Source organism: Dasypus novemcinctus, chromosome 9 (assembly GCF_030445035.2).
Source record: "Dasypus novemcinctus isolate mDasNov1 chromosome 9, mDasNov1.1.hap2, whole genome shotgun sequence".
Classification (NCBI taxonomy): Eukaryota; Metazoa; Chordata; class Mammalia; order Cingulata; family Dasypodidae; genus Dasypus; species Dasypus novemcinctus.
In genome coordinates this window covers 27503111-27523718 of record NC_080681.1, presented here as the reverse complement: position 1 = coordinate 27523718, position 20608 = coordinate 27503111, and the positions used below count along the sequence as shown (strand labels likewise).

The window sequence follows — 20608 nt, the reverse complement described above, 5'->3', positions numbered from 1 at the left end:
AAAAAAAATTATTCATTTTAATCTCCATTGATTGACTGTTAATAGGTTTCTCCATTTTACCTGACATAAATTTTTTACAACATAGCACAGTGATGTGAATAAAAATTTACCTGATGTTCCTTTGTGAGCTGTTTTCTGGAAAATTTCCACAACTATCCTCTAAACCCAACTCCCTTGCCTCAATCCACACTCCCAACTAGGCTGTATTAAACCCTCCTACAAGGCTATGGTAGATTACACTTTTGTAATCCCAATGTACTCCATGCAAAACACTCTGGTTTATCAATATTCTCTTACTTAATTTCAGGGTTTGTTCTCAGACTAATATACATTTTAAACCAAATGTATCAAAAAATGTTACATTAAAAATATAAGAGGTTCCCATATACCCCACCCCCCACGCCACCCCCTTTGTATCAAAACTGCCTTCTTCTTTGTATCAAAACTGCCTTCTTCTTTGTATCAAAATTGTCAACTTCTTTGTATCAAAATTTCATCATGTCTCTTATTTAGATAAAAACACTTAAGACAGTATTGTCTAATATTCCTGCAGCAGATGGCTGTTTATAATAGCTAATGTTGAATGAGGATTTACAGTGGGCCAGGCATGTTTCTTAGGTGTTTTTCAAGTTGATTGTCACGGTGATTCTATAATACAGTTTATAGATGAGGAAACAAAATCATGACGAGGTTGAGTAACTTGTCCAGGAAGGCCCAGAGAAAAGATTCTAATTTTGGCTTTAGATCCTATGCTGTTAATCACTACTCTACCCTTCCTCAATGAGTAGCACTTCTAATAGAATTCACATTTACTTTTAATGTATGTAAATCAAGGATGGCCGTATATTCACTGTAAATACTGAAATCAGTTTTGAATTGATAAAACAACCTGCAGATATCTAGGTAAACAAGGCCTGAAATAAGTCAGACTTAAAGGAAAGTCGATTATTTGTCTATTAGTTTCAACTTCTAACTGCCTGCCTACTATACATTGGTTATTCATTGTTGATTAAAATAAAGAAAATGAGGCAAATCTCAAAGACATCATTAAGGAAGACCTAGCAGGATTTGATAACAATGAATATAAGTTTTAAAGAGGCAGAAGAACAAATGTACCTCCCATGTCAACAATTTGTGATTATAACAGAGATAACAGTAACCACAAAAAAATGAAAGGTGGGTTGTATAGCTGGCTTGAGGGGGAAAACGTCTTTTTGGCACATCACTTGAATATTGGTAACATGTTACACATGACATGAAGTCTAAAAAATAAAATAGACAGTGAAATATGGCATGTATCCAATGCCTTTCAATTGCTGAATTTGAAATAAGTCCAGGCCCCTTATTTGAAAAGCTAGGACTTTTCCTTACTGTGAAGAAATCACAGATGCTCTGGTACTAAAAATACAGTTTTTAGCCAATAAGTGCCAAGTAATACTACTTCTATTATAATAGAACTTCTATGTTTAACACTTATCAATTTTAAAGTATTTACCATGTATCAGTAGACCCTCAAATTTGTGTATTCCAATGAAACCCATGGTATCCAATTTTGCTTATACGCCTGTCTGCCCCCCTACACTCTCTATCTACATTACCTTGTTCTTGGATAGGGTATAAAGGAGGTTTGGGGATCAATTCATTCCTGCCCTCTTAGAGTGTTACAGCAAGGGGATCTCCAATACAGATGGATCGACTAAGACCTAGTGACATGAAGTGACAACCAAGTTGAAGGCAGAGACAAGATTGGCCTTAGGTCTCCTGAAGGCATTGTATTACTACATTCATACGAAAGTATTACCACAAAGAGCTGCCCCCAGATTTTGAATTATCCACTAGTTAATAATGCCCATGACCCTACTTCTAACAGGAAGACTTATATAAGAGCAAAATAAGGGCAAGAATCAGGAGATTTACAAATAATAAAGACCAGTAAGAGGCATAATAGGTCAGAAGTTCAGTATTTGTGGTTTATTGGATCAAACTAGATTCCTTTTATTTCCACAGAAAAGATTTACATGATCCCTGTACTTAAAATAATTCTTTAATCATTAAGTTTTTCATTGCTATTGAAATCTTCTTCTTCTCAAAGATGAGTGAATTATCACCTGTACTTTCAATACAAAGCTTCTTATACTTCAACTGTCATTTTACAGGTTCATACTGAAAATAAATTTTTAGCAGTTACAGTTCTATGTAATAAGTAATAATTTCATCAAATTAGTAGCATTCAGCTTCTAGTGAGATTTCTATACCATTTTATTCACAGAATATTTTGTAAAAGGAGCATACTAAACAGAACCATTTACCTTTTAAGACTTTTCTTAAATTAAGCATACAAGTATGAAACAATCAGCTATTATTCTCCATTTCACCCTAAATAACTGTAATAATTGCCAGGGGTTTAAAAATGGCACTTCTCATCACCATGGAGGTCCACACTGTCTATAAACCTTCCTGGAACTTAAATGTATTCAAAGGTATAAACGTTTTGTTCATGGTTAATTGATACTAGGTTGTAACTAAGGTTACTATGCTGGCATAAAGAGAATGTCACTTCATGGAAGACTTTCTGTCATGGATATTAACATGTTTGCTATGTAATTATATAACAGGATTGATTGTGAGCAACATTTGATGCTGTTTACACACTTGAGGAAGTAAAAACTAGACAATACATCACTTGTAATATCTATTATGAAATGAAATAAAAATAAATAACTAGAATTAATCTGTGTTTAACAATGTCACAGAGAACCCAATATCTCAGATATCCTTTGCCTTTTAATTTGTTACACTGAATATAACATAGTTTTACTGGAAAAAGACGACTTTTAATTAAAATGAAATTTATCCCCATCAAACTGTATGTTACAAGGACGGATAAATTTCTCACAAGTTGGGGATCAATTACACCTATGAAATCCAAAGTAGAGTTTCTGTCATAAACAAAATCTTGAAATGGGCAAAAGAACATCTAACATAGACAAGGTTCAGAAAATATCCTGTGGTTTTAAGTTAATTATATAGTAACATAGCAATATAATTTAGTATCAACAATATCTTTTTAAAATTATGCCTTGGGCAACTTCTACTGGTACTTACAATTCATCTTTTTTCAATTTCAAATCCACTGTTTGGTTACTTTTAGTTAGTTTAAACTACACTAGAGGAACCCAGGCAGGAACCAGGCAGGATTGTTAACATCTCTTTCCCAGCTCCACTTCTGAGAGTGTACTTACCCCAAGATAGTAAGCAAACACTACAAACCAGGGCTTCTCTGTTCGGGTGCCCCCATCAGGTTTCACGTTTTATCAGCATACCACTGGGAGGAATAGTAAAGGGCACTGTGGCTTTTCCTTAAAAGCTCTTTTTTATTTTTATTTTTTAATTTTTATTTTGTGCATGAATTATACTGATAAAAATTAGATTACATTAAAAACGCCATTATTAAAATAATGGGATAATTCAGAGATCCTTCCACATTCCATAGGAGCAAGGTGAACATAATATTTCAGAATAGCAATACCTAATAATAAGGGGAGTGTATTAGTCAGCCAAAGGAGTGCTGATGCAAAATACCAGAAATCGGTTGGTTTTATAAAGGGTATTTATTTGGGGTAGAAGCTCACAGTTACCAGGCCATAAAGTGTAAATCACTTTCCTCACCAAAGTCTATTGCCATGTGTTGGGGTAGGATGGCTGCAGACGTCTGCCAGAGTTCAGGTTTCCTAGCTTTCTCTCTTCCTGGGGCTAATTCTTCTCCTGGTTCAGTGCCTCATTTTTCCCCACAAGGTTAGCTGTAGACTATAGGCTCTCTAGGCTTTGCCTCTCTCCACAAGGCCAGCTGTAAACTATCAGGGGACAGGCTCTGTCTCTCTCCATAGAGCTCAACTCTCTCTGGGCTCAGCTGCTCTGCTCCTCTGTTTGCTTACTTCCTGGGCTCCAGCTTAAAGCTCCAATATCAAAACTCCAACATCAAAATTCCAACTAATTCCTCTGCTCTGCCTTACAGTTTTATCTGTGAGTCCCCGCCTCAACATCCTACTGATGTGGACAATCCAAGCCCTAATCATAATTAATCACACCCAGGTACAGACCAGTTTACAAACATAACCCAATATCTATTTTTGGAATTTATAAACCATATCAAACTGCTACAGGAAAGAAGAGTCACACTCAAAGTTCCCTATCAATCCAAAGTGGTTCCCAGGGGTATTAAAAGGCACTACTGGTATTAAATAATGGCATAAGAACTTGTGTTACTAGTCATTGTAATTTAATTCCCCAGGAAAGTTGACTAAAAGAATAAAAATTATCGAACCCCAAATGCTATATTTATTTTTAAGTCATAGGCTTTTATGCAAGCATGCAGTTTTTAGAATTAATAAACTAAATTATTACATAGATTCTTGATTTATTTTATTTTCAGATTAACTGTGAACTAGAAAAATTGCTTTGTTCTGAATCCTGTAGTTGAAAATCTCTCTAAATTATAATTATACAATATGCACCTTTAAGTATTTGTCATCATAGCATAATTAATTCAAGCTTTACAGTGTTAAAGATGCAAAAGAGGCACGAGTTAGGCTAATACAAATTAGATACCTTAGAGCATACACTTGTAATGATATTTTTTTTATCCTCAAATGTGAACTGTGTGCCTTGACAGTGGCATCTATTGTTACCGAGGAGATTGCAAAAGGAAAAAAATGCTTCAGTCATGGGTGTCAATGAATCAAAGTTCTGTACTACACGTCAAAATGTTATGTATATTTTTTAAAGTTAAATAAAAAGAATATATAAAACCCAAGGACCAGTTCCAGCTTTGCAGTCCATTCTATTTCTTTTTTCTAATTTCTCCAAAAACTAAAGATTCTTTCCTGTCAGAGGTCATAATTGTCCAGCAAAGGGCAAAACTGGTCAGCTGACATCATGTTGAGAAGTGATTGATGATACCTCATCAACTCCCTCCACTGCAACCATCTGGCCTGTGGATTAGTAGCCATTCATACCTCGCTCTCATTTACACATGTGAAGGACTCCTTGAAGAATTGAATATTAAACATCTTACTGAGAATTTCTGTGAATGCATTCAGTTGGAAAAATGAAGTAACTTTTGAAGGACTTCCCAGTTCTTTGCTTCTTTGATTCTTCATTTTCATGTCATGTATTTTAATGTCTGAATAAACAGCAACATAAAACAGAGTTCACATTCATAGGTTTTAGCTTCCCCTTCCCTACTGATTTCAATCAAACCCATTGACCTTTCCATGCCCTTAATTTCACTATTTTTGAAATTGATACATCTTCCTAAGGCTGGAAACACTTTCTTAAGTAGGGAAGCATGGAATAAAATGCTGAGAACACAGACCCACATTCAACCCTCTTAACACTAACTCTGGCAGCCCTGTACTTAGACTTGTCTTACATTTGATTCATTTCAGCCTGGACAGCCTTCTTGGACTTGTCCGTGGAAAGTCATCACCTATCTCATATTTTGGCTCCTAAATTATTGGAGATGGGAGTGAAGGTGGCAGGAGATTGTAACAAACCTTATGTAAACTTATTGTCATTCATTAAATATAATAAAATTGTTCAAAAATGAAATCATTAAGCTGCATGAATGTGAATTTATAACATGCATATTTTAATTCTAACATCATAATTCTAAGCTATCACCCCCAAGCACTTACCACTTTCTGCCTTGATTTATAGTTATTTGTGAATGTACCTTATCTTCCATACTGTATCATAAGCTCATTTAGGAGAGATACATTTATTTTGTAGGCAGTCCCCACAGAGTATTTAATGTTGCGCCTAAGATACCAGAGTACTTAACAACTATTTATAAAATTGAATGAAGGTATAATATATTTTGTTGGTAACTTAAGCAATGGAAAATACATTTAATTTTTAGTGTGGATTTTACAAAGCTATCTACTTGATTCTCTGCCACATTTGATAATAACCTTTCCTCCTCATACGAGGATTGCACATGTCTTTAAACAATTTCATGTTTCACAAAACAATAGTCTTATGCATTATACAGGACAAGGGCCATGATCTCTATGTTATCAATAGTGAAAATAGCTTAAGTTCACAAAGGTAAAAAATGGAAGAACTAGGACTTTAATAGCACATTTAGGGCTCTTTAAATATATTATGATATTTAACTATAATTACTTCTTTAAACTATGAACTTGAAATTAATGAAGAATTTTTCTCTTATAATTAGTATCTTAGAAAAATCACCAGTCTCACCATTCCTATTTCAATAGTTCCTTCCTTCCTTTCTTCCTTCCTCCCTCCCTCCCTCCCTTCCCTCTTCCTTTTTTCCACAAATACCCCAGCTCACATAATCTGACAGTTCTGCTCCCTATATCTCCTGCTCCTGTCATCTACCAACCCTGTGTCACCACACCACCCTCTGCCCAAATTCAATGAAAATTTCAATATCTAATCCACTGCCTTCCACTCCCTCTATTCCATAAAACAATCTCAGTGAACTTCAACAGCCACTTGCCTCACTCAGCACCTGGCTCTTATTCAATCATTTCCCTGCCAATGATTTTTTTTCTCTCACACTACTTTAGCCATCATCTCCCTTGGTTATACTCTTGTCTTTGTCATTGAGCCACCTCCAAATGCTTTATTTCAAACATGCACCCTAATTTCCAGCTCCTATACTCTTTCAGCTCATGCACACTATTTTCTGTCTTTCAACAATTCTTTGACTTTTTGAGAGCAGAGACCATTTCAGTCTTGTATGCAGGTAAATTCCCAAAATCTAGACCAGTGCCCAGCACATAATAATAAACCAATAAATAGTTTTCAATTAACAAAAGAAAAGTTACAGTAAATTCCTGTGTTTTGGGAATATTAAAATAGATTGTCAAAGGTCAAAGAGTCAAAACAATAAGTGGGTGCAATTGTTAATATTTTAATAGCTAGTATTAATTATACACTTGCTATGAGTTGGAACTACTAAATATGTTGAGTATTTTGTATGGCCTTCAACCACACAACAATCCTAATACCATCCCCCCTTTACAATGAAGAAAAGTAAGTAATTTCCCAGGGTGAAATACTAGTAAGTGAGAGAGCTAGTATAGGATTATCATCACTCTGCTTTCAGAGATTGCACTCTGAACTACAAACCAATTCTGCCCCTTTTATTATAATTAGAATAAATAATGATGAGTTATTGTTTATTAAATAAATACTACAATGTATCAAGTATACTGATCTATTGCTATTTCTGAAATTACCTGCGGTTAGTTTTGGCAAATTGTATGTTTCCAAGTAGCATTAATTCTGTCTTTTAAGAAAATCATTAGCATCTAATGTTCTTACAGCCCATGATATTTCTATTTATTCTTATTTGTATTTCTTATTTCTTTTACTTCTTTACTCTTACTTTTAAAATCTGTTAAAATTTGTTTAAAAGAAAGCCAAGGGAAGCGGCTGTGGCTCAATCAATTGGGCTCCCTTCTACCATATGGGAGGCCCTGGGTTCGTGTCCCAGGGCTCCTTGTAAAGGTAAGCTGGCCCACTCCCACAGAGAACTGACAGCCTACACCTGCGGAGAGCTGATGGCCCACACCTGCAGAGAGCTGGCACAGCAAGATGACGCAACAAAGGGAGACAAGCAGACACAGAAGAATGCACAGTGAATGGACACAGAGCAGACAGCAAGCAAGCCATAAGGGGGAGGGGGAATAAATAAAATAAAATCTTAAAAAAAAAAAAAGAAAACTGAGAATTGGGACTCCCTGTCAATCAAGATGGAGGCATTAGATGCTCCAGGGTATTCTTCCACCACAGAACCTTCGAACACCTAGCAAAAACGAGCAGAGTCACCTTTCTCAAAACTCCAGGAAACAATTAAAGGATTTCAGGAACTGAGGCAAGTGATAATTCAAGAAAATACTGCTTTAAAAAGCAGTAGAATTCCTAGGGCCACAAGCACAGGACAAGAGACAGTCTCAGAAAAGACTAAAAGGACCCTACACTCCACCTTCACCTTCATCTGATCTTCTTAATAGGAGAGCTATAAACTCTGAAGGAAATCACCAGCCAACACAGAGGCAATTTGCAAAGACTGTGAAAGGTATTTTTTGCCTTAGCCTGTTTGTTTTATCTCCTAACACTCAAGGAAGGCTGTCAGATGACTAACCAGATACAAACTCAAACAGCAAATAGTTAAGGGGCAAAATCCCAGAGTTAACAAATTAAAATATTAAACTATGGAGTGTGCAACAAAAGATTAAAAAACAAAGAAAGAGGAAATGACAGTCCATCAAAGGAACAAGACAAAAAATTTCTGATACTATTAATGAAGAAGACCCAACTGTGAACAAACTGGAAAACGTGTTTAAAAATGAACTTCAGTATGCTCTAAGAGATAAAGGAAAAGACAGAAAAAGAAGAAAGGATATCAGGCCCATGATACATGAACAACATGAGAATCTCAAAAAAGAGATAGAAATTTTAAAAAGGGACCAAATAGAAATACTGGAGTTGAAGACCACAATAATGGAAATGAAAAATTCCCAGGAGAGTTTCAACAGCGGATGAGAGCCTGCAGAAAAAAGAATCGGTGAACTCAAAGACAAGACAACTGAAATGATTCGGGCTGAGGAGCGGAAATTAAAAAGACTGAAAAAGTGAACAGAGCCCTGAGATCTGTGAGATACGATCAAGCTTACCAACAGATGCATTACGGGAATCCCAAAGGAGAAGAAAGACAGAAAAGGGCAGAAGAAATATTCAAAGAAATAATGGTAGAAAACTTCCCAAATTTAGTGAAAGACATGAATCTACACATTCAAGAAGTCAAAGGGATAGCTAACTGAATGAACTTGAAAGAGCTATGCTAGACATGTAGTAGTTAAATGGTCAAATGCTAGGGCCCAAGAGAATTCAGAAAGCTGCAAGGGAAATGAAAAAATTGTATGCCAGGAAATCTCAATACAAGTGCTAATTTCTCATCAGAAACCATGGAGGCAAAGAGGCAGTGGGACAAATAAATTGCTGAAGAAAACAACAAGAATTTTGTATGAAGCAAGACTATCTTTCATAAAGGAGAGAGATATTAAGACTTCCAGATTTTAAAAAAAGAAGCTAAGAGAGTTCATTACCACTAGACCTGCCCCACAAGCAATGCTAAAGGAGATTCTTCAGAATGAAAGAAAAAACACTAGACAGTGCATTGAAGCAGCATAAATAAAGACCTTCAGTAAAGGAAAATATAAGCAATTATAAATGCCAGCATTTTTGTATCATATTTTTTGGTAAGTCCACTTTTTACTTCTTATAGGCTCTAAAATTCATATGTATAAAAAGTGATGATAACCATAAAACAGGAGCCATGGTGTCCACCCGTAGGATGCTGAACGCTCCACAGAGGAGGTGAGTCCCATGCTGGCAGCAATGCAAGAGGCCAAGGTGGAGTTTCTGGCTGTAAAGAAGGTGGTCACTATCATCCCTAACTTAAGTCTGACCAGATCTACCTTTTGGGGGAATTTGGGACCTTTTAACCCTGGCTTACCAGTCAAAGTGCCTCTTTGATGGGCAACTAACCTGAAACAATGCAGAGGTGTCAGTTGATACCTCCTGAAAGGACAGATTTAGAGAAGTTGGAGGATAACTGGGACCGTGAAAGAAAGCAAGAAACTTTTATCCCAATGTCCAGTCCTTACTACAGATAACTGACCAAACTCCTACTAAATCATGTTTAAGACAACATTTCAAAAGCAAATGAGACTGAGACTCTGGTCAAAGGTATGTGGGACATTCACATAGTTAAACTTTGGTTCTCTACTGACAGCTTGGTAAAGCAATGGGAGGCACATGCCAAGTTGAACAACTTGACCCTAACAGAGTTTAACACCAGTGGAGCATTCCTCACTCAAGTGCTTGGTCACATGTACAAGATCTTCAAAAATCTCCAGCCTTCTGGAAGTACCCAGTCTCAGGACATCTAGAGAAAGACCTTGCATTTGTAAAGGTTACCCATCTGGTGGTAGGAGGACTTCTGTGTAATCTGTGAGTGCTTTAGGAAGTGATAGAGGAACCCACAGTTTTAGAGTTCTAGAAATATTTTGGAATGCCTGAAACACATGAGCAGTTATGCAAGGAATGGATTCACAAAACTGTTGGAGAAGCATGAGGTTTGTGGTTAGTTCTCAAAACTCATCTCCCTGGAAATTCTTTGATTCCCTATCTATTTCTAGAATCCAATTTTCTTTTTGTGGGGGAATAAAACCTTTGGCAAAACAAGTTATTCCCCCTTGCAGAGCTTCAGGTTTCCTGCACAAGAACTGTCATGTATGAACAGGTATATAGGGACTATTAGGTGTTACAAGGTACAGTGGTAATGGCAATGTGACTTTTCTTTTTCCATCTTGGGCTAAATTTAGACTTTCCTACAGAGGTTGTTCCCACATGCGGGCATATGGATCAGCTAGTGATGTTGGTCAGCATTTTAAGTCCTGATAGACAATAAAAATGAATGCAAGGAAGCAGACTTGGCCCAACGGATAGAGCATCTGCCTACCACATGGGAGGTCTGTGGTTCAAACCCCGGGCCTCCTTGACCCATGTGGTGAGCTGGCCCACACTCAGTGCTGATGCACGCAAGGAATGCCGTGCCAGGCAGGGGTGCCCCCCGTGTAGGGGAGCCCCACGCGCAAGGAGTATGCCCCTTAAGGAGAGCTGCCCAGGGCGAAAGAAAGTGCAGCCTGCCCAGGAATGGCACCACACACGTGGAGAGTTGATGCAGCAAGATGATGCAACAAAAAAAAAGAAACACAGATTCTCGGTGCTGCTGACAACAACAGAAGCGGACAAAAAGAACATGCAGCAAATGGACACAGAGAACAGATGGGGCCAGGGATGGGGGGAAGGGGAGAGAAATTTTTTTAAAATTAAAAAAAAAAATCAATGCAAATCTGAAAAAAAAATATTGATAAAGCTATGTTTTGGGATGTACAATATATATATAGATGTAATTCGCAACAACTATGAAAAAGGTGGATGGATGTTGAAGAATAGGTACAGTCTATTTATGCTATTGAATCTAAGTTGGCATCAAATCAAACATGATTGTTAAGGACTCAGGATGTTAGATTTAAGCCCTACTGTAACCAAAAAGATAATATCTTAAAAATATATACAAAGGGAATTGAGAAGGTACTCAATATGGAACAATTAAAAAAAACAAAAAATTAGGAAAGTAAGCATTAACAAAATAATTGAGGGACAAAAAAATTATAAGACTTACAAAGACCAAATAGCTAAACGGCAGAAAAAGCCCTGCAAACTCAGTTGTTACTTCAAATGTAAGTGGATTAAACTCTCCAGTAAAAAGGCAGATATTAGCATAATTAATTAAATAGCATGACCCGTACTCTTTATAAGAGACTCACCTTAAATTCAAAAACAAAAGTAAAGTGAAAGTGAAGTGAAAGGATGAAAAAAAATAATAACAAGCAAATAGTAAACAAAAGAGAGCTGGAGTGGCTTTACGAATATCAAGTAAAAAGGACTTTGCCAAAAACTGTTATAGGTGCAAAAAAGTCACTATATTCTGATAATGCGGTCAAGGAAATACCTTGAAGTGAATGAAAATAAAAATATCACATACCACAACTTATGGAATGGAGCAGAGGTAGTGCTGAGAGGGAAATTTATAATTTTTAAATGCTTACATTAAAAAAGAAGAAAGATCTCAAATCAGAGGCCTAACCTAACAACTGCAGAATCTAGAAAAAAGGAACAAACTACATCCAAAGCAAGCTGAGGGAAGGAAATAGCAAATATTAGAGAAGAGATAAATGAAATAGAATTAAAGTTTTTAAAAACCTATGGACAGAATCACAACACTAAAAGATGGTTCTTTGAAAAGATCAATAAAATCAACAAACCTCAAAGATAAAAAAGACAGGAGATAAATAATAAAATCCAAAAAGAAATGATGGGCATGACTACTGACTCCAGAGGAATAAAGAAGATTTTAGGAGGATACTATGGACAACTGTACACTAACAAATTAGATAATGTAGAAGAAATGAACAAATCCCTAGAAACATACAAACTAGCTACACTAACTCAAGATGAACATAAAAGATTTCAAAGACCAATAACAACTAAAGAGATTGAATCAGTAAAAAAAAAAAAAAAAAAAAAAAAAAAAAAAAACTTCCCAGCAAAGAAATGCCCAGGATCAGATAACTTTACAGGAGAATTTTACCCAACAATCCAGGAAGAATTAACACCAGTCCCGTTCAAGATCTGCCAAAAAATTGAAGAAGAGGGAATATTTCTCAACTCATTTCCTGAGGCCAGTATCACCTAATACCAAAGTCAGATAAAGATACCACAAGAAAAGAAAATTACAGAACAGTAACCCTTATGAATGTATATGTAAAAATTCAAAATAAAATACCAGCAAAACAAACCATGAAGCATATTAAAAGAATTATACACCATGATCAAGTTGGATGTTCCCCAGTTATACAAGGGAGCTTCAACTTAAGAAAATCAATTAATGTAATATACCACATTAACACACCAAAGGAAAAGAAACCACATGATTATTTCAGTTCATGCAAAAAAAGGCACTGGGCAAAATCCAGAACTGATTCTTGAAAAAAAAATACTTAGTAAACTGGAAATAGAAAGAAACATCCTCAACATAATAAAGGGCATATTAAAAAAAAATACAGCTAACATCATAATCAATAGTGAAAGACTGAAAGCTAGACCTCTAAGATGAGGAACAAGTCAAGGACATTGTTACCACTATTATTCAACAATGTACTGGAAGTTCTAGCTAGAACAATTAGACAAGAAAAAGAAATACCACACAAAAATTGGAAAGGAAGAAGTAAAATTTTCACTTTTGCAGATGAGATGATCCTATATATAGAATATCCTTAAAAATCCACAGCAAATCTACTAGAGTTAATAAATAAAATCACCAAAGTGGCAGTGTGCAAGACCAATATGCAGACATCACAGCTCTTTCCATACATTAGTAATAAACAATCTTAAGAGGAAACCAAGAAAAATTTCATTTACAATACCAACTAAAAGAATCACACATCTAGGAATAAATTTAGCCAAGGATGTAAATGACTTATACGTGGAAAATTACAAAGCATTTCTAATATAAATCACAGAAGACCTAAATAAGTGGAAAGACATTCCACCTCCGGGGATTAGAAGACTGAATGTTTTTAAGATGCCAATTATAGCCAAAGCAATTTACAGATTCAATGCAATCTCAATGGAAATTCCAAAATCCTTCTTAAAAAAAAAAAAGAAGAACCAAACATCAAATTATTATGAAAGGGTAAGGCATCCAAAATAGCCAAAGCCCTCTTGGATAAGAAGAATGAAATTGGAGGGCTCACAATTCACCATTTTAAAATGTATTACAATGCTACTGTTATTGGCGCTGGTGTCTAGGTTTTTGGCTAAGTCTCATAAAGGAATTTAAGGACACACAATAGGTAAGCAAGGGAGTGAAGAGTTTATCAAGAAATTAAAAAAGAGGGAACTGATGTAGCTCAGTGGTTGAGCACTGGCTTCCCACATAGAAGGTCCCAGTTTCAATCACCGGACTGGTACCTCAAAAAAAGGGAAGGGAAGGGAGGGGAGGGAAAAAGAAAGAGTTACACACCTGAGACATGGGTGTAGGCCCTGCTACAGGGTGAGACATGCACCCCCCTCTCTAGGGGTTTTTGGTTTTATTGGCTATTGTTGGGGGTTAGGGTTAAGCTGATTGGAGTATTTAGGACAAAGCAGGGAAAATTTGTTTGGTGCTTTGGTTGTTAGGGGTTGATGGCTAGTGGTAATGGGCCTCTGGCAACTGTCCACAAGCCCTGCCACAGTTTGCTGCTTGAGGTGTTTATGAAAGTATATGGGCGGTGATGGTGGGCCCTTTCTGTTCGTTTTTTTTCCTTTCTTTCTGCCTTGCGAGAATGTTGAAAGTTAAATTCTGATAATGGAGCCGCTGGGTGGGAGCTGCAACTACCTTCTAATTTGTTTGTGTTAATGTATCTGTGTGAGTTAGCAGGTAAAGGCTGTGCCTCAGGATGTCTTTCCAAGTGGTGTTTGTGTAACTCATTGGGTTTCTGCCCCTCCTCTTAGTTCCCTATTCTATCCTGCCTCACTACAGTAATCAAAACACTATGACACTGACAGAAGGACAGACATAGAGACCAATGGAATAGAATTGAGAGTGTAGAATAAACCCTTAAATCCTCAACCATCTGACTTTGGACAAGGGTGCCAACTCCACTCAATAGGGAAAGAATAATGTCTTCAACACATGGTGCTGGGAAAACTGGTTATTCATATACAAAACAATGAAGGTGGATCCCTGCCTCAAACCATATACAAAAATCAACTCAAAATGATCAGAGACCTAAAGATCTGAACCATAACTACAAAATTCCTAGAAGAAAACATGGGGAAATAAATTCAGGACCTTGTGTTAGGCAATGATTTCTTATACTTTACTCCAAAAGTCATACAATAAAAGAAAAAATAGATAAATGTGACTTCATTAAAATTTAAAAATTTTATGCATCAAATGACTTCATACTGAAAGTAAAAATTCAACCTACAGAATTGGAGAAGATATTAATATTTGGAAAGCAGAAATTTGACAAAGGTTCCATATCCAGAATATAAAAAAGCAATCTTAAAAATCAATAACAAAAATAAACAACACAATATAAAAATGGGCAAAAGACTTGAATAGACATTTCTCCAAAGAAGCTATGCAAATTGGCCAATAAGCACATGAAAAGATAATATCATTAGCCATTAGAGAAATGTAAATCAAAGCCACCATGAGATATCATTTCACACACACTAGAGTGGCTAATTGTAGCAGTTTGATATTGTTTATGAATTCAAAAAATAGATATATATTGGATTATGGTGAACTGGTCTGTTCTTCTAGGAGTATTAGATTGAATTGGATTCAGAGATTTCACTTTTACTTGGTTAAATAATGATTAAGGCTTTGACTGAACCACATCAGTAGGACATGGGGATGGGGACTCACAGAGTAAAGGACATGACAGAAGAGAAAGAGTTTTGATCCTGGAGCTGGGAAGTAAACACGCAGAGAAGCAGATACATGAAGAAGGAGAGAAGTCCCCATTAGATACTGCAGAGGCCCCAGGAAGAGAGACAAGCCATTCACCTGACAATCTACAGCTGGCCTTATGGAGAGAGCAGAGCAGATGAGCTCAGAGACAAATGAGTCCTGGGAAAAGAGGAACCCAGGAAGCCTGAACCCTTGCAGATGTCAGCAGCCATCTTGCTCTAACACTTGGCAACAGACTTTGGGGAAGCCGGGTAACTGTAAGTTTCTACACCAAATAAATACTCTTTATAAACCAACATATTTCTGGTATTTTGCATCAGCACCCCTTTGGCTGACGGATACACTAAAAAGAATGATAAATAACAAGTATTGGAGAGGATGAGAAGAAAGAGGAGCAACCATTCATTGTTGGTGGGAATGTAAAATGGCACAACAGCTAAGGAAAACAAGTAAATATGGAATTACTCATGTGACCTGGTAATCCCACCTCTAAATATATATCCAACAAATACATTTAAATATATATATATTTATCCAAAAGAATTGAAAGCAGGGACTCAAATAGATTATTTGTTCATCAGTGTTTAGAGAGGCATAATTCACAACTGCCAAAAGATGGAAACAACTCAAGGTCCATCTACATATGAATGGATAAACAAAATGTAGTATATACATATAAGGTAATATTATTCAGCTGTCAAAAGGATCAAAGTTCTGACACATGTGGCAACATGGATGAACCTTGATGACATGATGTTGAATTAAATAAGCCATACACCAACAGAAGTACAAATATTGTATGATATCACTGATAAATAATTAGAATAAGCAACTTCATAGAGCCAGAAACTAGCTAGAATACAGGTTACCAGAGGCCAGTGTGAGAGTACAGAATGGGAAATAAATGCTTAATTGGTACAGAGTTTTTGTTGGGACTGATGGAAATGTTTTGGTAATAGATGGTAGTGTTGGCAACACATCATGAATGTAATTAACACTACTGAACTATATATAGGAAGATGTTTAAAATGGGAAATTTTAGGGTGTATATATGTTAGATTAAAAATTAAAAAGCCATATGATTGTACAACAGTAAACCCTAATGTAAGCTAAGGACTATCATTAGTAGTAAATTATAATAATATTGTTTCATCAGTTTTAACAAAGGTAACATACTAATGCAAAATGTTAATAATAGGGAAAAGTGTGTGTGTTATGTGGGAATGGGGAAGTATATGGGAACTCTGTGTTTTCCTCATGATTTTTCTGTAAACTTACAACTTCTTTTTAAAATAAAAAGTAGTTCTCCCCCCAAAAGAAAACCAGAACTATTCAGTTTTTTTTTAATTTTAACTTAACAATATTCAATCAAATACAAATTAAAGCACGAGTTTACATCTGTTTATTTAAAAACTAAAAATAATTCTTAACTCTAGAAAGAGTATCATTTCATACACACAAATTCACACACTGATAACTGCTGTAAGAATTGGTATTACCATGCAAACAACTTGAAAGCATATTTTAAATTGCCACATGGGAGGTCCCGGGTTCAAACCCCAGGTCTCCCTGACCCGTGTGGAGCTGGCCCATGCGCAGTGCTGTAGCGCACAAGGAGTGCCGATCCACACAGGGATGTCCCCCGCATAGGGGAGCCCTGCGCGCAAGGAGTGCGCTCCGTAAGGAGAGCCGCCCAGCGCGAAAGAAATTTCAGCCTGCCCAGAATGGCACACGGAAAGCTGACACAAGATGACGCAACAAAAAGAAACACAGATTCCCGTGCTGCTGACAACAGAAGCGGACAAAGAACACGCAGCAAATGGACACAGAGAACAGACAACCGGGGCGGGCGGGGGGTGGGGGGCAGGTGGGAAGGGGAGAGAAATAAATAAAATAAATCTTTAAAAAGAAAAATCCTATCATAATGATAGGATCTTTAATGAACATGAATATTTTAATGTTTTGTTTATTACTGTCTAGTCTTGCGGGGTGAGTGCTGGACAGGAATTTTTATAAACTGAGACTTTTTCTCTGCAAATGTTTCTCTATCAAAAAAGATAGAGGCTTAAGAATACCAATGTTCAGAGCTCTGGCAGTGTGGTGGTTTAAAGCTGTGTTACTGTATTACTTCTTACATCTAACCCATTTCTGTGAGTGGGAACTCATTGTAAGTAGGCTCTTTGGATGAGGTTATTTCAGTTAAAGTGTGGCCCAGCCCAATTAGAATGTGTCTTAATCCTATTATTGGAGTCCTTTATAAGAGGAATGAAACTCAGGCAGAGTGAGTTAAAGCCACAGAGGGAGCAACCAGAAGCTGACTATCAATGAATCCAGAAAACAAGGGAGAGATCAGGAGTCACCACCATGTACCTTGCCATGTGACAAGTAAGGACCAAGGTAGCCAGTCCCAGAACACCAGCTTTTGGGAAGAAAATATCACCTGGATGAGGCCTTGATTTGGGATCTTTTGTAGTCTCAAAACTGTGAGCAAATGAATTCTCATTCTTTAGCCTGACTCATTTCATTGTATATGCTTGAGCAGCCCAAGGAACTAAAATAGGTAGCAAGTAAATTTTAGATTGCAAAGTGTATCATCAATCAATGTTATTTTGGGTAGCTCACCTAAGAAAGAATGATTTGCTTTATTAAATTTGTCATTGTAGGAAAAATTGTTGGATTGAAAGTAGTCATACGCATCTTCCCTTTTACTCTCCCTAAGTACCAGGAAGAGAGAAAAAGAGAAAAAATCATACACACCTGTGCTCACAGGTACAAACATATAAACGTAAGCACACACATACAATCACTTGTACTTCTAATGTAAAATCCTAGGTTTAAAGAATCCTTTGAGAATCTGGCCTGAACATCCACAGCAGTTGGGATCATGGTGGACCAGCTGCAAGTTGGTGTTACATTTACCTATTCTATACTTAAGAAAATGGCCTGAGTTATTCCATTCAACATAACAACCTGAGGTCCAATCTTACTCTTCCAGTTCCCAAAGGGCAGAAAAAAAATTAAAATAAACAACTGTGCAGGCAGCCAATTCATTATCTTAAAAGAAGCATTAAATTAGCCCAAATTAAGTCACATTCACATCAAGGGGAAACTATGTTCGGACACCCGAGGGTTCTGTAACCTACAATCATTGTTGAGAGTATGACGCAAATGGGTAATTGGTCCCATTTCCGTTTTGTTCCTTCTGTCTTTACACCCAATAATGAGCACTTTTCCTTTTTAAAAAACATCTTTTTTAAAAAATCTATGTATTTATTTATTTAAAAGAATCTTTAGATTACATAAAAGTTACATAAAAAATACAGGGGATTCCCATATACCCCCCTCCCTCCCCCTCCCACACTTTCCCACATTAACAACATCCTTTATTAGAGTGGTACATTTGTTAAAATTGATAAACACATATTGAAGCTTTGCCACTAACCATGGATTATAGTTTATACTACAGTTTACACTCTGTCCATGCAATTTTGTAAGTTATGACAAAATATATAATGGCCTATATCCATCATTGCAATGTCATACAGTACAATTCCAATGTCCCCAAAATGTCCCCATTACACATATTTTTCCTCTCCCTCCCCTCAGAACCTCCAGTGGCCATTGACTCCATATCAATGATAAAGTTCTTCCATTGCTATAATAACAATAAGTCTATAGTAGAATAATAGTAAGTCTACTTTAGTCCATTGTTCATTCGTGAATCTTGAGGACTTGGAGATGGTAATGCCCACTCTGCCTCTAATTGAGAGGGGGTTTGATACCATGGGGCAGACAGATGGAACTATATTGGTTGCAATTGCTGACTCTCTGTTCCTTGGGATGGGCATTGTCCATCATCATCACCTTGTTAGTTGTCCTGGATTAGTCCAATGAACTGGAAAGTAGTTGTTGCAACTCTTCTGAGATTCAGGGCCCAACTGGCAAATGGACAGACCAAAGATTTAAGTCTCTTAGACATATGCCTATCAAATATAGTCCTAATTATATGTTAAAATAGACAGGACAGAAAAGTCATATGTAGGGAAACCACAAATGAGTCCAACTCTGTCACATTGTGGAGCATAAATTACAAGGTAAGGTCCAGTGGCAGGGTGCCAAACTCCTATAGTGTCTGGATGACTCTAGAGCCCTCAGGAGCCCTGCTTTCTGGGGCAATATTTACTGTGGCAGTCAATGAGATCCTGCTGATACGTGCATAAATGTAACCTCTGGAATAACCTCTCAACTCACTTTGAAATCTCTTAGTCATAAGAACTCATTTGCATTTACCATTTCCCCTTTATGGTCAAGGTCTTTTTCCAGATGCACTGCTAGTTGGTGCTTGGTAATAATCCCTTAGTGCCAGGGAGGCTCATCCCCGGGAGTCATGAACCATGTCGGGGGGAGGGTAGTACGTTTATATGCTGAGTTTGGCTTAGAGAGAGGCCACATTTGAGCAAAAAGGAGACCCTCAGGAGGTAACTCTTAGGCAACATATAATACTAGGCTAAGGGTCAGTTTCTAAAGAAAAGGGTCATAAGTACAATCAACATCAAGGGCCGGGTGCAATGATCCATCCTCCTTCACTAGGCACCATCCTTGTACTCGGGGGATTCTTGCTGTCCCATTAAGAGAATGTAGCACAACTCCCCAGGATGGGGATTCAATATTCTTTCAGTTATTGTGTGGATTTCCACCCACTGTGCCAACACCCCATGAACAACTGAATATGCTCAAATGCCTTAGAGGCATGCCCTGGATGAATCCCCTCCCATGCCGCCCCCGTCACCAACACCCAGCACCAATGTTCTTTCCCTGCCACAGTTGTGACCCCTCTCTGTGATCCAAAACCTCTCCAAAGATGAAGCCAATAAAATAACCAAATAAAAATAATATAAGAAAATTAAATAATGATAGTTTTAAAAATAACATACATAAAAATTTTAAAAGAATCAAAATTTGAAAAAATTTAAATAGTAAAAAAGAAAGTTTTTAGACATTATGTTTTTCTCACTGTTAAGATCTGTTATCTTGTATGTACAGTGACATTTTCTTCTGTAGATTCCCCTACTATCTTTTTTTTCATTTCATCTTCATAGAAGCTTTAGGTTACAGAAAATTCATGTAGAGAATATAGGAAATTCCCATACACCCAACGCCCTCCCCCTTTTCCCCTCTTCCTTATTAATAATATTTTACATACAGATGGTACATTTGTTACAATTGATGTACAAATACTGAAACACTGCTACTGACCATGGTCAATGGTCATTATGGTTTACATTTTGGACCATACACTTTTATAAATTTTGATGAAATTTAACATGGCCTGACTCCATCATAGCAAGATCCTGCAGAACAATTCTAATGCCCTAAATATGTACTATGTTCCATCTATACTATTCTTCCTATACCCTCCCCTTGCGACCTACAGTAACCACTAAGTTTCACTTTGTGAAGAATAAGGTTCATAATTAC

At 36.8% G+C, this 20608-nt stretch overlaps 1 protein-coding gene and 1 pseudogene across 3 annotated transcripts in view; one reads left to right on the top strand and one right to left on the bottom strand.

Moving 5' to 3' along the window:
• The window catches only part of DPYD (dihydropyrimidine dehydrogenase), a 982193-nt gene that overhangs the window by 950523 nt on the left and 11062 nt on the right, over positions 1-20608 (bottom strand). The window contains exon 1 of one of the 3 annotated variants that reach the window (XM_058303140.2): positions 5075-5182. The exons of the other annotated variants lie outside the window; for them this stretch is intronic. Within the exon in view, the coding sequence (XP_058159123.1) occupies positions 5075-5095 (21 nt within the window). The 5' untranslated portion in view covers positions 5096-5182. Of the gene's footprint in view, positions 1-5074; positions 5183-20608 lie in introns of those variants that run through there. 3 annotated transcript variants of the gene reach the window in all.
• LOC139439548 (DNA replication complex GINS protein PSF2 pseudogene) lies at positions 9436-9989 on the top strand (annotated as a pseudogene).